General features: G+C 40.7%; 4 protein-coding genes across 5 annotated transcripts; 1 reads left to right on the plus strand and 3 right to left on the minus strand.

Moving 5' to 3' along the window:
• Positions 1 to 14: 14 nt before the first annotated feature.
• Positions 15 to 2,468, minus strand: dhrs7b (dehydrogenase/reductase (SDR family) member 7B). The gene is made up of 7 exons (XM_088358482.1): positions 2,367 to 2,468; positions 1,648 to 1,804; positions 1,437 to 1,555; positions 1,108 to 1,318; positions 891 to 983; positions 645 to 797; positions 15 to 523 (listed from the first exon to the last, which is right to left on the minus strand). The coding sequence occupies exons 2-7, from the start codon at positions 1,799 to 1,801 to the stop codon at positions 318 to 320; spliced, it is 936 nt and encodes a 311-aa protein (XP_088214608.1). The 5' UTR covers positions 1,802 to 1,804; positions 2,367 to 2,468; the 3' UTR covers positions 15 to 317.
• A 694-nt stretch (positions 2,469 to 3,162) lies between these two features.
• tmem11 (transmembrane protein 11) lies at positions 3,163 to 5,615 on the minus strand. Its single transcript, XM_088358484.1, has 2 exons — positions 5,462 to 5,615; positions 3,163 to 4,111 (listed from the first exon to the last, which is right to left on the minus strand). Exons 1-2 carry the CDS (start codon positions 5,548 to 5,550, stop codon positions 3,595 to 3,597), a joined length of 606 nt encoding a protein of 201 aa, XP_088214610.1. The 5' UTR covers positions 5,551 to 5,615; the 3' UTR covers positions 3,163 to 3,594.
• A 210-nt stretch (positions 5,616 to 5,825) lies between these two features.
• Positions 5,826 to 7,914, minus strand: natd1 (protein NATD1). The gene is made up of 3 exons (XM_088358497.1): positions 7,688 to 7,914; positions 7,121 to 7,239; positions 5,826 to 7,052 (listed from the first exon to the last, which is right to left on the minus strand). Exons 1-3 carry the CDS (start codon positions 7,785 to 7,787, stop codon positions 6,936 to 6,938), a joined length of 336 nt encoding a protein of 111 aa, XP_088214623.1. The 5' UTR covers positions 7,788 to 7,914; the 3' UTR covers positions 5,826 to 6,935.
• A 505-nt stretch (positions 7,915 to 8,419) lies between these two features.
• LOC148384291 (uncharacterized) lies at positions 8,420 to 13,681 on the plus strand. 2 transcript variants are annotated; one of them, XM_088358496.1, is made up of 10 exons: positions 8,420 to 8,785; positions 9,090 to 9,150; positions 9,518 to 10,025; positions 10,107 to 10,210; positions 10,291 to 10,389; positions 10,523 to 12,757; positions 12,833 to 13,054; positions 13,159 to 13,234; positions 13,353 to 13,438; positions 13,521 to 13,681. In XM_088358496.1, exons 1-10 carry the CDS (start codon positions 8,766 to 8,768, stop codon positions 13,569 to 13,571), a joined length of 3,462 nt encoding a protein of 1,153 aa, XP_088214622.1. In that variant the 5' UTR covers positions 8,420 to 8,765; the 3' UTR covers positions 13,572 to 13,681. The 2 variants fall into 2 exon arrangements, with proteins under 2 accessions (XP_088214622.1, XP_088214621.1); XM_088358495.1 differs by having other exon boundaries at positions 10,523 to 13,054.
• The last annotated feature ends 266 nt before the right edge of the window (positions 13,682 to 13,947 follow it).

A 13,947-nucleotide genomic window follows, 5' to 3' on the forward strand; every position in this document is an offset into this window, starting at 1 on the left:
CACAAATGCAGATGTAGAATCACTATAAATTTATTACATACACACATAAATTAATACATAACTATGGTTTAAAATAAGCTCTGAAATAAGTAAAGGAAAATAGTCAACAATTGCTCATTTTAGTACAAAATAAATAAAGAGGTTTTGTGACAAAATAGAAATAGCTCAGAAATGTATCATTGTTTTCAGTGCCCATAATGTAGAGTTCAGAAATAAACGTGAATGAGGAAAGACTATACAAACAAAAAATTTTATTTACTCACCGGTTTCCTGGCGTATTTCTTAGACAAGCAACACCATATTTGTCCTTTAACGGTTCAAGTATTTTTGGCTTTGTGCTCCTTACGAGCACGAGAGGACATGAGTTTAAAGAAGAGGGCGGGCCACAACGTGCGGAGATAAATGGCCACTGTGGGCAAAGGTCCTGCCAAAACAACATCTTTGCTCTTGTGTTGCACAGCTTTGACAACTGCCTGAGCTACATCTCCTGGATCCCGACCTGTCGCCGTGGTCGTGTCCACAACTAAAAAATAGCAACAAGAACTTGTCAAGACTACTAAAATATGGCCCCTGATAACGATACTTTTTTTTTTTTCCTCTAGATCCAATTACATATTTAGAAATGCCAAATTAAGAAACCTTACCACCATACTTTGAGCCGTCTCCCGTGACAGCATTGACGGAGAGGTTTGTCCTGATGTATCCCGGACTAATGACAGTCACTGGAATCCCGTAACGTTCCACCTCAGCCCGTAAACAATCAAAGTAGGCCTGGGTGGCGTGTTTGGATGCTGCATCTAAATACATAAGATACAAAGAAAAACATTGTTTTAGTTTGATTCGAAATAGGGAAAAAAACATTGAAAATAAATAGAATAAAAAATACTTACAGGCTGATCGGTATGGGATAGCAATCTTGCCCTGAACGCTGCTTATGACAACAATATGGCCACTGCGCTGGCGAACCATGGAAGGCAGAAGAGCTGATGAAAGGAGAAAAAAGTTTAACTTGTGGCAACTTTGTCCAGCTTAACAAATAAATGGAACAGCAGACGTGCTAACCAACCACAAGCCCACCGAGCTAACTTCCTCCTCCTCCTCACTGACCTTGCGTAAGAGCCACTGGCCCGAAGTAATTTGTTTCCATAACATCCCTCTGGACCGATAGGTGAGTGTCCAGTATGTTGCCACGGTAACTAATTCCGGCATTATTAATGAGGACGTCCACTCGTCCGTAGCACTTCAAGATGTCCTGTGCCGCTCTGTCCATCGAGTGTGTGTCGCTCAGGTCGAAGATAACGGTGCTGGGAACGTACGTCTGCACGTTGAACACAGAAAGTTAATCCACGAGCTGTGACAAGTTTTTAATTGAATGTAGCTGTTTGATGCACAAGTAAATTGAATTGCAGATGTCCCGAATGAGTGTGTTTGAATACCTGCTGCTTTCCATCCTTTGCATTTGCGATCAGCTCCTCAACCACCTGCTGCAGTCGACTTGCATCTCGGCCGCACAGTATCAATCGAGCCCCTGCACTGTGGAACACACGTGCACATTCTACAAGAGGGCGAAAAACACATTCAGCAAACAAATATAAATTGATTATGTCAGCTGAAGTTGAGAAGATATAACCAGAAAGCTCAGCTGACCTTTTCCCAATCCGGAGCTGGCGCCCGTGATGACCACCACTGCATCCTGGAGAGAAGCTCCACCTCGTAGTCGGCCAAGTAGACGATAGAGAAGTAAAACTCCCGCACTTGCGAGGAGCAATGCCGGTAGCGCTCCTCCGGTGACTCGCTCCATCACCTACACATAGAAAAATCATTGTTTATATTAGTGCAAGTCAATTGCTGAATGGCTGTAAAATTGTCACACACAAATATGGCCTCGTTTCAATAACCAAAAATCAACTATACAAAGAGTCCAAAAATACACTTGGCACCTTATTTATTCCTTATGATGTAAATTAACAACTTAGTGTTTGTGCAATCGTGACTCTTCTTTACTATTTTAAGCATGGTGTCTCTTATTAAAAAAAAAAAATACTTGAATTGTCTTTTAAAAAGCCTGTCTGATGATGCTAGTTGCGTAGACGTCAATGAATAGTGCTGAAGGAAATTCTCCAATTTACTGAATTGGTTCTATGTGATGTCCACTAGAGGGCAGACAGTGCCATTAAATTGCATACATTTGCCATATTGTACCTCAGTCCACTCTATTCCGTCGTAACTTTTAGTATCGTCGTATGACGAACCTGACTACCGTGCCATAGTATCGCTATGACAGAAAACGTTCAACCCGGACATAAAATTGCAAAACCTGCAAAATCGCTCCGTTATAGAGAAAAGATTAATAATGCAGTACTCACCTCGTTTTGCAAAGCTTTTCTTGAGTTCAGACTCGTACTGTTCACAAACACACAATCACTTCCTTGATAACACACCCACGCAATTTACTTCCGGGTTGTTTCTCGCAAAGGCTCATGGGAATTGAAGTGTTATTTCGTTTTACATGTACGCACGATTAAAAAACGTTGACTTTTCTTGTTTTATATTTTATTGGTTCTGAAAGATGTGCTTGAAAAAACGAATTACACATTCAAAGAGTATTACACTGCTCCAAGAGTTTGCATTATTTTCAAATACAATTGCGATTGAAAGGTGAACATAATTTATTTTCAGTCGAGTAGGTCCTGCTCTTTGAAATTGCACCTTTATTAGATAACTAAAAACAAAAGAAAAAGTCCAAAACGATTGCTTAAAGCACAATTTAAATGTTAGGTGTTTACATTTTCCATTAAATCAGCTGCTGTTTTCGTCAGATATATATATTTTTTTAGGTCTTGTGTCATTTTGACGAAAACATCACCAAAACATTTTTATGAGAATCCAAAAATCAGGCAAAGCTGATTTGTTTTGACTTGAATTTGGTGTGCGAGTGCAAGGTCAAAAGTAGGATTTGATCAAAATTGTACATCTGGAAATGGGAAACATATTTTAGCATGGATTAAGTTTATCTCTATACAGCAGATTCCGGCATCTGACACAAGACACGGAAATTGGTAGGTTGACTTGTCACGCTATTCTGTGTTGGACAATACTGCAAAACATCGCTGGACTATTATCTGTTTGCTTGGGAAAAAAGTCAGATAGAGAGAAGCACGCTTTTCAAATAGCCTAATGTTTAATGAAAGGTGAAGTACTGATCAGCAAGTAAGGGAGTACAGTAAAACTACGAGGGAAAAGGTCAAGCTCAAATCACACGTGTCCATCTCAACCACGCAGCTTCAGCCTTTACACGAAGGTCAAGTGTCAGAATGCAGGGAAGGAGGCGCAAAGGTAATACAGAGAACAAGTGTGCTGTGGTTGTCACTATAAGAAAACAAATGCGAGAAGAAGAAAAAAAAAAAAAACTTCCTTCTAGTTTTAACTATATCCCTCTGATCAAAGTTCAAAGCAGCCACCACAAGTGTTGTGGGCCCCATTGTGACCTTCCACTTTTCACACACCAGACTGTGGATAGGTTTGCTGTTATTCTTCTTTTTTGTAGTTTTATCTCATTTTCCTGTCGGTTCTTAAATGGTCTTCAGAGTGCACTCATACAGCATAGAGTTCGTAGATCTTCTTGACGCAATACGCCAGCGCGGCCATTGCTATCGTGTTATGGAGTCTCTTTCTGTGGATGTCATCCCTGCGCACCAAGACCACGGGCGTGGAGGAGGTGAGTGTGTGCAGGGGTAGCCGCGACAGTTTTTGGCTGTCATATTCCACCTGGTACTTGCAGCAGGGGTCAAACTGCCATGAAATCCCGTAGAGGGCGGCGCAGGCCACGCTGAGGGCGCCGGCAGGCAACGCCACGTAACGCGTGTATTCTGGAGGCAGTGAAAGCGGCGTCAGGAGGCAAGCGGCCCCCGACAACACGGCCGTCTTGTGCAGGCAGTTGCCCACCGTAATCCACCGGGCCGTCTCGTCGCCGATGCGCGTGGGTTCGATAACAATGTATTTATACTGGGCCTCTAGTGCTTGCTCCAACTCATACTCAAACTGGTCCTGCGCGTTCTCCCCGTTGTAGATCTCGTGAACTATGTAGCAGTCGGTCGCCGCCATCACTCCCCTGCAGAAAGGGTGACAATGACGACCGAAGAATTAAACACCACTCGATGTATATATACACTGGAATGTCTGGCTTCACACTGCCCCAGCTTGTCCCAGTGTTGCCAAGCCTATATTAGGACACTTGTATTGTCTTGAGTTCTTAGTAGAAGCTTGAATTGTGGAATATAAATATCGCTATATAAATATTGATTTTGGGATGATTTGGTTTCACTGAGTCACCTGGTATGGATTCATAACGAGTACAATTCTCATACTTTAGTGGGAGAAAAAAAAAAGTCTAAACTATCATACATCAAAAAAGCACAATAGATTAAGAAATCATGTCGCGATTTTACAATAGGGAGTTAATGAAGCATTCATTTTCTGCGTTTCATCATCAAATCTACGTAGGTTGCAAGTCACATTATATTGCCCTCTGGTGGCCGAGGCACATACATCAAAATGAGCAGCACAATGCCATCTGAATTATCATGTTCAAAATGTTTCATGCTTTAATTCCTTTAAATTATGTATTTACAGAATGCTATTCAAAGGACAATACAGTGCCATTTTTTCTTACTCAAAAACGAGCAACACTTTTATTGGCTTTCTGGGCCACTGGAATAGATTAAAGGCATTTCCATTCGTTTAAATTGAGAAAGGTGATTGGAGAGACAAATGTTTGAAGTTAGAATCGTGGTCACGGTATGAAATAAGTTTGCAAGTCAAGACAGCACTGAATACCAGAGACATGATTGCTGCAAATAAATATTTACATTTGCCTCATTATTCATGGCAGTACTTCTGCGCAGATAAACACTACATGGTCAACATGGAAGTATTTCTAAATCAATTTAAACGACACTAGAATGCTCAAGGTTGTTACGATAAAATAGGCAACAGGTAGCTTGTTGTAACACACAGGACACAGTGTACTCATGCGAGGCTAACTGGCTTCTAGCATGGAAGAAACTTATGGTGATTGGCCAGCTAAGTTAGGAAGAAGGATCCATGTCATCAGTGGAAAAACGTAACATATTCGAGGCAAAACACACCAAACAAAGTCTATTGCGCAACTCCCCGCAAACGCAAAATTCATGACAACTTTCCCAGTCTCTGATCGGCTGATATGAAATAACCAAAACATCACATGAGCCACTAGATGGTTTCCTTGTTAACAGTGGCTAGCAGACACGTTAGCAAGTTAGCATGCTAATGTTAGCTAAGCATTAGATAAAATTCTTCGTGAGGTTCTCGTTGCATATTGGAAAGATAAACACGTTATTTGTCTGACGTTAGGTGGCACAGACAAACGTTTCAATATGAGCGAAACATTTTGGTAGAACATGAAAGATGTAAAGTAACTGACCTCTCCCTGCTTACTGGGACACCGCGCCTCCTTCCCAGCGACGCCATGATGGAGATAGAGCCGTTGTGGCAAGTGACGTATGGCGCCATAAGGCGTCCTGGGTAATGTAGTGTTCGGAAAGTGACTTACAGAAACTCCTAGCGGAATTAAACTACATTTCCCACAATGCATTAACATGCGTCATTCTGACGTATTTTTCATGATCACGTTGACGTATCGCGAGGTCAGAAGAAAATACGTATGACGCATTCAATGTAACGTATTTCAGCGGAAATATGATAATTCAAATTCATGATATGTATTGTATATCAACCACCATTTTGTGTGGAGTATATTAATCAATGTAAAATAAATAGTGACCATATTCATGTTAGTATATTTTATTACTTTATTCATACAATAAAGTGTCAAGCACAAAACATTTTCACAGTGAAGTGAATGTTTGAAATGGTTTAGTCATTTAGCTTTCAAGAAAATGTACACATACACACATATAAACAAGAAATGAAATATTGCCTATTAATAGGTGATTTCCACCCAGTAAACTAATGTTTTCTGCATTTAAAGCAGTCAGTCAGCCCAACATAGTTCTGACAGAGTGTAAGGAATTTCCTGAGGTTTGCTTCTCCTCAACACGGATTGTCAACAGCAAAGGAGCCAAACTAGGGGAAAACCACAGTGAAACATTTCAGAGATTTTTATTTTTTTTCCCCTAACACAATGATATCTATCATTGTGAAATCCTAAAGCACGATTGTTCGCGGTGCCAAAGAAAGAAAATGACACACGATCGGAACGTAGTGAGTAAACTTCAGCCATCCAGTTTCAAGCTCTAGAATAAACAAAGGATGTGGTTGAACTTGAATAAAGATGCCCTCAATGCAGCTGTGTTTTTGTTTTTTTTAAATACTGGTTTATCCATTTGCACACATGACATTTGCACAGATTTCTGATCTCTTTGAATTAAAAAAGTGGAAGGTTGTCTTGCATCATTGACTTTGTATGCTGCCAATTTTCATTATTACTCATTGTGAGTAATTATTGAAATATTACCACATCAACACAAAATGGCAGTAGGGGGAAGTTCAAACAAACGTCAAATGTCATGAAAAAGTGAATTCTGTCAAACAATTATGAATAAAAACAAAGTGGCAAACCCCTTACAAGCTCTGACTTCTACCTGAGCGCAAATCAAATAACATTTGTTTACATACAGGTGAAGAAGTCATCCACATCCTGAATCTTTTCTGTCTGATAAGAGACATTGGACTCAGTTGATTGGTGTCCTATTTTCCGTTGAAGGAGATTCCCCTTGTTGTGAATAGATGTGACCAAGTCATGTCAGCATCCAAAGTTCCTTTCAAGGAGATCAGCTGGCTCCTTTAAACAATGCCTGGAGGAAGGTCCTTTGTTACATTTCAGTCTTTAATTTCAAAGAATACCTCACTTTTGAGTCTCTTGGTACCATGTGAGGTCATTGGTAAATATGTTCAAAGTAATGAGGTTGCGGATTCTCTTTGACGTATTTCTGAATGTACCAACAGGTCAGATGAGCTTTCAGATCTTCTTCCACCACAAAGTCCATGGCCGCCTGTGTTCACAGAAGCATACTTGTAGGAAACTGCAACAATGAGGTCTTACTAAGTGACAAAATGTTACCTTGGCCAGGTGTTTGGCAATTCCTCTCCCTCTGTAAGCATCTGGAACTTCAGTATGTTGCAGGTCCACCGTCTTTTTTCCAACGTATTCATAGAGAAGGACTGCACGATCATGAGACCCTGAAGGACATCAAAGTCAACACAGTTACTAGCTCCAATTCAACCATTTTGCTAGTTGACATAAGTTGTCCATCTTCAGATCACTGACAAAACACCAATGATGAGGATAAGGACTAACATTAAATGTACCAGACATAATACAGAGAAAAACTCAAGTGACAATAACAACAATGCAATTTGACATTTTAATCTATGAGAACCAATCCAGAGAAATTAATAAAATTCAAGAATAACGAAATATTACAGAGTAGGGCTGCACAAAATATTGAAAAATATAGATATCATGATATGCAATATTTTTATGCGTGTTTTCCCATACTGCAACACAACATGTGTCCAATGATTTCTGGTTGATGAAGTCCACGCTAAATGAAGCTAACTAACAACAAGCTCTGCGCTAGCATTAGCCAAAAGCTACCAACCACCTCCAACATCTCGTTGATCATACCGTTTAATCGAATGACAAATTGTCGACGCTTTTTGTCGTGTTCCACTTGGATTTGAGGGTTGTTGGCGTCGAAGGAATTTGCTTGTGCCGTATGAGCCATAGTGGTGTGATTTAAAAAAAAAAAAAAAAAAAACCGACGACGATTGATGTGAACAGGACTGAGAAGCGAATCCAAGCAGAAATGGCTCCAGAGAAGACTACACGGGAAGCAAAACACTTCATGCAAGGAAATCAGCTGGAGGGTCACGTGACGCCCGGCCAATCCGCATTTGGCTTGTGGGTGGGAGCTAAAATGGGTAATAAATATTTTTTTCTTTCTTTCTCTCTTAGAAATGACTTCATGATGGATGAGATGATGACGCATTGCCAGTTATTACCTTATAACATTCAAAATACTGCACTGAGGAACTCAATGGATGACGTCAGAGCACTGAGTGAACGCCTTGTCAATGCTGTCAATGTGTACTGCCGCCGCCTGGTGGCCTCTTGGTGCATTAATAATCTAAATCATTTAATTGCCGTATTGAAATTGCCATTTGATATGCAATTTGTTTTTTTCAAGGGTCTCATGTATTTTCAAACAATTATAAGCAATACATGAACCTGCATTGCAACAAGTAATATATTTTTTAATATATATTACATGAATGTTTTGATTTTATGGGATGGGTTTAGCATACACTTAAAAAAAAAAGGCAAATTAACCATGACTCAAAATCAAAGACACTTTATCTAAGACACAACACACAACATGATGAACCTTGGTGATTTCAAAGAAGAAGTATTTGTCTAGTAATCCTGTTAATCTTTTGACCTCATTCTTCAAAACTAATGGAGTTTGTCAACTCTGTCGAGGATTACGGATGTCTAACACTTCTCCAAACAGCTATTTGTGATTTGTCCCTTCATTTGGTGAGCGATAGCACAACTGTTTTTTGCAGTCGGATAAATAATTTAGCCGCGTCTCCCTTTTGCCTTAACATTTTTACATTAATTTTAAGGATTATCTGATGGGTTCGCATTTTTTCCTGCTCTGATGTGAAAAAAGTTGGATTTTTATTCAGTACATTCTCTGAAAATGATGTCCAAGGCACCAAGGTAAGAAAAAAATTGGCAACACCATTTCAGTATACAAATAAGTCCAAAAATAATGCAAATTGTGCAAGATTTTATTTGTACTTCTGAAAGTGGTATGTGGTCTTAATTTTTTTTTTCAATGTGTTCATTTCTTGTGGTTGAAATTCCTTTCATTTTATAAATTTGTAAGAAAAAACAATTTGTGACGGGACTTACCTGATGCGAAACTGTGATTCAATGCATTTAACACTGTCCGACTGCCTTTACATGTACTTCAAAAGGTTGGCAACTTTAATTAACATGATCCACGTTGTTTAAATATTAGATGGCCTGAGGTCCTGGTTAACACCAAGATTCCCAAACCTACACTAAAAAAAGGAGGAAAGGTAGGTTACCATAATTCAATCATTTTTTGCACATACATTTGGGGGAATTAAATTTCAAATATGATTTTTAGTTTGTAGGTCATGTGACGGTCACAGCCGCTTTGTGTAATCGATATATTACTATTGCATGTTTGTGTGTCTAAATGTGTGTGTCTGTGATCACCGAGTGAGTCAGATGGCGCTTAATCGAATTAAAAGCTCTGATTCGGATTTAACAGTTTGCGACGGTGTTTATTGGATTGAACAAATCAAGGAGTCCAACTTGGAATAGAGACAGATGCTACACTATAGATTGTTTAAGACTTTCCCTCATCAGAAGAAAAAGTACCAATAAAATATTCGATTTGTTTCTCCGTTTCTCTGAAAGGAGGCGTCATTATCATCAGCGGCCGTATCTACTGGAGGTAAACAAGCTAGCAGCGATGCAGCTAAAACCAGCCAGCAAGGTCGTGGGGGTCACCGGGTTTCCAGGCCATCATCTCGTCCGTCCAGACCCGCTCTGCAGCTTTGTAGCAGCCGGAGCTTTTCATCCCTCCACACCAGCTCCCTCACTACAGCTCCATTCACGAGGAGCAGTCGTTCTCTCAATAGACTTGACCAGAGAGCTACTGGATGTGATGTGGACGCAAATGCTCCTCACAGCAACAAATCAAAACTCAATATTAAGAATGACAACAAAGTGGAGTATCATGACAACGGCTCGCAAACAAACACATGCTGTGAAGGTGCAAAAGAAGAGATCAAGCTGCAGCAAAAGATGGAGGAAACATCTGCTGACATAAGCTCTGTGTCGTCTCCCAGCTTGTCACCCATCTCCTCACCCTGCACTGACTCGCCATTATCTCATTTCAGTCCGACACAGCAAGCGGAAGAAGGTACGGGAATATTACATAATTTGGAATTGACTCAATGATATAGTATTTATAACTCCTTGAATTTGTATTTATGACATTCAGTGGGCTCTCCATATTCATCATCATGTGTGATCCAATCAAATGAAGACAGTTCTGATCAAGAGCGTCGTCCTTCTGATGAAGACAGAGAGCGACTTGTCAAAGAGGTGAGACGGATGTAAATATTTTGGGGTGGGAGAAAAAAAAAATCGACATTTAAATTAATTTGTGTTGTTTTCATCTACAGTTGGAAAAAACACAGATGGAACTGTCTCGGATTCAGCAGCTAAACAGAAAACTGCAAGATGAAATCAAGATGCAAGATGAGATTCATTTAAGCGAAAAGGTTATTTAAAAAAAAATATATTTAATTTAATTTAATTTAATTTAATTTAATTTAATTTAATTTAATTTAATTTAATTTAATTTAATTTTATTTTATTTTATTTTATTTTATTTCATTTTATTTTGCATTGCAGAATGATCTTCTGTTCAATTCTAACGCATCATCAGATCCAGCTTTGGCGTTGCACCGACTGCAGAAGATGAACCGCGAGCTCCGTGTTGATTTGGAGGCGCAAAAGAGAATACAGGAGGAAGCCAGGGAAGCCGATTTACGTCAGCGAGTGGAGCTCTTAGCTCAACAAGCCCAGGTGCTTGTGACAGGAGATGCCACGGCGCTCGCTCAGGTCCATCTAGAGCAAGAACGTAGATGGTTCCATGAGCAAAAGATGGAGTGGGAACGTTCCCTCACTTCTTTGAAGAACCAGCTGAGCTTCAGTGAAGACAAGAGGAAAGAGTTAGAGTTGCGCATGACGCAGCTACAAGAGGAGTCGTACAGTCACCAGGTTCTCCAGGATGAGGCTCAGGAGCTGAGGAAGGCTCTCCAAGAAGCCACGACGCAACTCCGCACCAACGAGGATGCACAAGCTCAAAAAGAGACACTCCTGCAGAAACATCTCATGCTCCTTCAAGCAAGCCAGGACAGAGAACGGAAGAGTTTGTCAGCCAGCTTGGCGAGGGCGGAGCAAAACTCTCAAGAACTTCAGAAGAGATTGGATCAAGCTGAGGAGCAAGTGGAGAGCTTGACTAAGGTGTGGAGTAGGGACATTGAGGACACCCGAGAACAACTCCGAGAGGAGCTAGCTTCTTCAGCAGCTGTTGTGCAAAAGTATCAAGATGAAAAAGAGCAGATGGAGCAACAATGCCAAGAGCTGCAGAATCTTCTGACGGAGGAACGTGAGGAAAAAAGCAGGTTGCAGGATTGTTTGGAAGCAGAAGAGACATATTATCAGGATCTTAAACATTCATATGAAAAGATCTCAGAGGAACTGCTGACGGTTTTGGAGAAGGCGCAACAAAGAGAAACTGAAGTTCAGGAAATACGAAACGGCTTTGAGAGGCTCCTGGATGAAAAGGAGCAAGAGCTGAATGAGGTGTTGCTGAAGATGGAAGTCTTAGGTAACAGTTTGGAGGAGACGGAAGCACAACTCAATGAAAAGCTCAAGGTTTGTGGCTCTTCTCATGTGGAGGAGGAATCTTTGGAGGCCGTCCCACACGAGGAGGAGGAGATGGTGGAGCCTGCAAGTGAGAACACATCAGAGGAACGAGACCAGAACCACCATCATCACGCAAGAATCCGATCCTACTCGCTTGGCCCATCGCACCAGTACATCATCACCGCAGGAGACGACCCGGAACGCTTTACATCGGCCATCCAGCTACTTGAAACAAAACTTTTCGTAACAGAAGAGAAATTACGGGAAATCACCGAGCGACTGGAGGAGCACCAAGATCACGAGACCAACCCGGACCCTCGTCTTAACTCCCAGCTCACTCACAGCCGAGCCTCGGCCCAGCATCTCGCTCTGCTGCTTCACAGCCGGGCCAGTCAGAACCAGCGCTTCGCTCAGGAGACGGAAAATCTCTGCAGGCTTTTGGCCGGCCGCTTTCAACTTGCCCTAAATATTCTCCAAAGTTGCCGAGAGAAACTTCAAACCAGCCACGCGATTGAATTGACTGACTTTGAGGGGAGACTAGCAGCTGTCGAGACGTGTCTTCAGCGAGGACGGAATGACGCCGAAAAACAGCAACATGCATCTTTCGACGCCTACAAAATGGAAGATAAAATCCCATGTGATGTCCTGGCTGGAGTTGAGAGCAGCGTTGATGAAGAAGACCTTGAAGTCCCTCACGCAGAGGACATCATAAGTGTTGGGAAATTTTTAAAGAGACAATTAGTCCTAGTTGAAAAAATGTTGGCAGCCCTGAAGAGTCCAAATGTGCAACTCAGATTTTTAGTGCCAAAAGAAGAAGATATGTCCGTGGCCTACAGGTACAAACTCATCATCTCACAAATTCTGACATTAAAACAGACTCAATTCGAGGAAGGCGGAGCTCGGGAGGACCACGAAATCATCATCAGAGCCTGCATTGAAGCAGAGTTCATCTATGCTGCCTTCAAAATCCAACAAGAATATCAGAAAGACAATCCTGGAGACTCTAGCCATCCAATATTTGGTTTTAATGAAGATCAGAAGAATAAAAAAGATCAATCTGAGGACATAAAAAATCCCCCGTGGTTAGAGCGACTCATAACGAGGCTGCAAAGAAGAGCTAAAGTCATGTGGCAGCTCTATCAGGAGGTGACGACTGAGGAGGAGAACATTTGTGAAACGGCCTCTGGAGTGGACCTGAAGTGGATGCAGGAGCAAGTAAAGCTTCTTTATTTGTCCGACAGGCTCCATTTAGATTTGGAGCAGGAGCAGCAACGATGTGTGATGTTGCAGGACAAATTATGCAAACAGCAGGAGGCCTCATTAACGGATGAGCGGGAGGTGTTTAATCACACCTTAAATGAACTCCAGGAGGACAACAAAGCACTGAGAGAGGAACTAGAACATGCCGAAGACGCCTTGATATCTATGAAGTCCGGAAATCAAAACAAATGGCGAATTGAGGAATATCAAAAGGAAAAAATACAAAGACTAGAAGCAGAGTTTCAAATGAAGGTAAACAAAGCTAGCTAGTAAACAAGGCTAGCTTAAAATCTATAATAAAAAAAAAGAACTTTGATATTGTTTGGTAACACTAAACTGATGATGAACATTTTCAGGATGTCAAGGTACTAAATGATGATGTCAAGTTTGCCACTCTGCCTTCTAGTAGAGTCACACCTCAATTAAATTCTGGTAAGAGAATGCTAAAGTTGTTTGGCTAACCCCTCGTGAACTGTTTAATATTTGATGAAGTGATGAACATTTATTTTTATAGTTCACATGAACACTTGATATTTTATTGTCTTGTCAGATGTCAACGCGGCCAATACTAGTAACACAGTGAAGAAAAATAACAAACCGTCTCTTCTACGTCGATTTCGAGCGGTCAGGTCAAAGGTAAAATCTGATGCTGCAGTACACAGTGTACCTCTATTAAAAATATGATTTTTTTTTGGTCAATATTCTGTTTACCTTGCAGAGTTTGAAAGAAGGTCTTTCTGGCCAAGAAAGAAGGAAACTGTTTGATTGACTCTAATCAAGATGATAACCGACGCTTCAACGTGGGTGACAAACATACGGCTCGTGGGTCCAATTCAACTGGCATAAAAAACACATTAAATGCATTTTTTTTTCAATAAATGTAACTTTTGTTTTTAATTCTGTCCCCTGAAGTTCACAATGACGCCTACATAAATGAAATTCTGAATCTTCCTATTTAGTAAATAGATATTGGCAAAAAATAATTAAATAAATACCTGCGATGAACATATTTTGCCACTAGATGTAGCATGACACAAAATTTTGTGATTAACTTGTAATACAGATTTGACACCACAGCAGGTCAGTATCACCCAAACATAAATCTAATGGACTCAGATCTCCCTCAGTTGCTCCGTATGCAATTT

Source organism: Syngnathus floridae, chromosome 17 (genome assembly GCF_059516105.1).
Source record: "Syngnathus floridae isolate MCC-2025c chromosome 17, RoL_Sflo_1.0, whole genome shotgun sequence".
Lineage (NCBI taxonomy): Eukaryota > Metazoa > Chordata > Actinopteri > Syngnathiformes > Syngnathidae > Syngnathus > Syngnathus floridae.

Coding starts and splice junctions, on each gene's coding strand:
- dhrs7b (XM_088358482.1), bottom strand. CDS start 1,801: ATGGAGCGAGTCACCGGAGGAGCGCTACCGGCATTGCTCCTCGCAAGT. Junction 1,556..1,647: donor CAGCTCCGGATTGGGAAAAG/GTCAGCTGAGCT, acceptor GCCCTCTTGTAG/AATGTGCACGTGTGTTCCAC. Junction 798..890: donor TATCCCATACCGATCAGCCT/GTAAGTATTTTT, acceptor TTATGTATTTAG/ATGCAGCATCCAAACACGCC.
- tmem11 (XM_088358484.1), bottom strand. CDS start 5,550: ATGGCGCCATACGTCACTTGCCACAACGGCTCTATCTCCATCATGGCG. Junction 4,112..5,461: donor GTCCCAGTAAGCAGGGAGAG/GTCAGTTACTTT, acceptor CCCTTTCTGCAG/GGGAGTGATGGCGGCGACCG.
- natd1 (XM_088358497.1), bottom strand. CDS start 7,787: ATGGCTCATACGGCACAAGCAAATTCCTTCGACGCCAACAACCCTCAA. Junction 7,240..7,687: donor ATTTGTCATTCGATTAAACG/GTATGATCAACG, acceptor GATGTCCTTCAG/GGTCTCATGATCGTGCAGTC. Junction 7,053..7,120: donor TTGCCAAACACCTGGCCAAG/GTAACATTTTGT, acceptor CTGTGAACACAG/GCGGCCATGGACTTTGTGGT.
- LOC148384291 (XM_088358495.1), top strand. CDS start 8,766: ATGATGTCCAAGGCACCAAG. Junction 10,390..10,522: donor AGATTCATTTAAGCGAAAAG/GTTATTTAAAAA, acceptor TTTGCATTGCAG/AATGATCTTCTGTTCAATTC. Junction 13,439..13,520: donor TTCGAGCGGTCAGGTCAAAG/GTAAAATCTGAT, acceptor TTTACCTTGCAG/AGTTTGAAAGAAGGTCTTTC.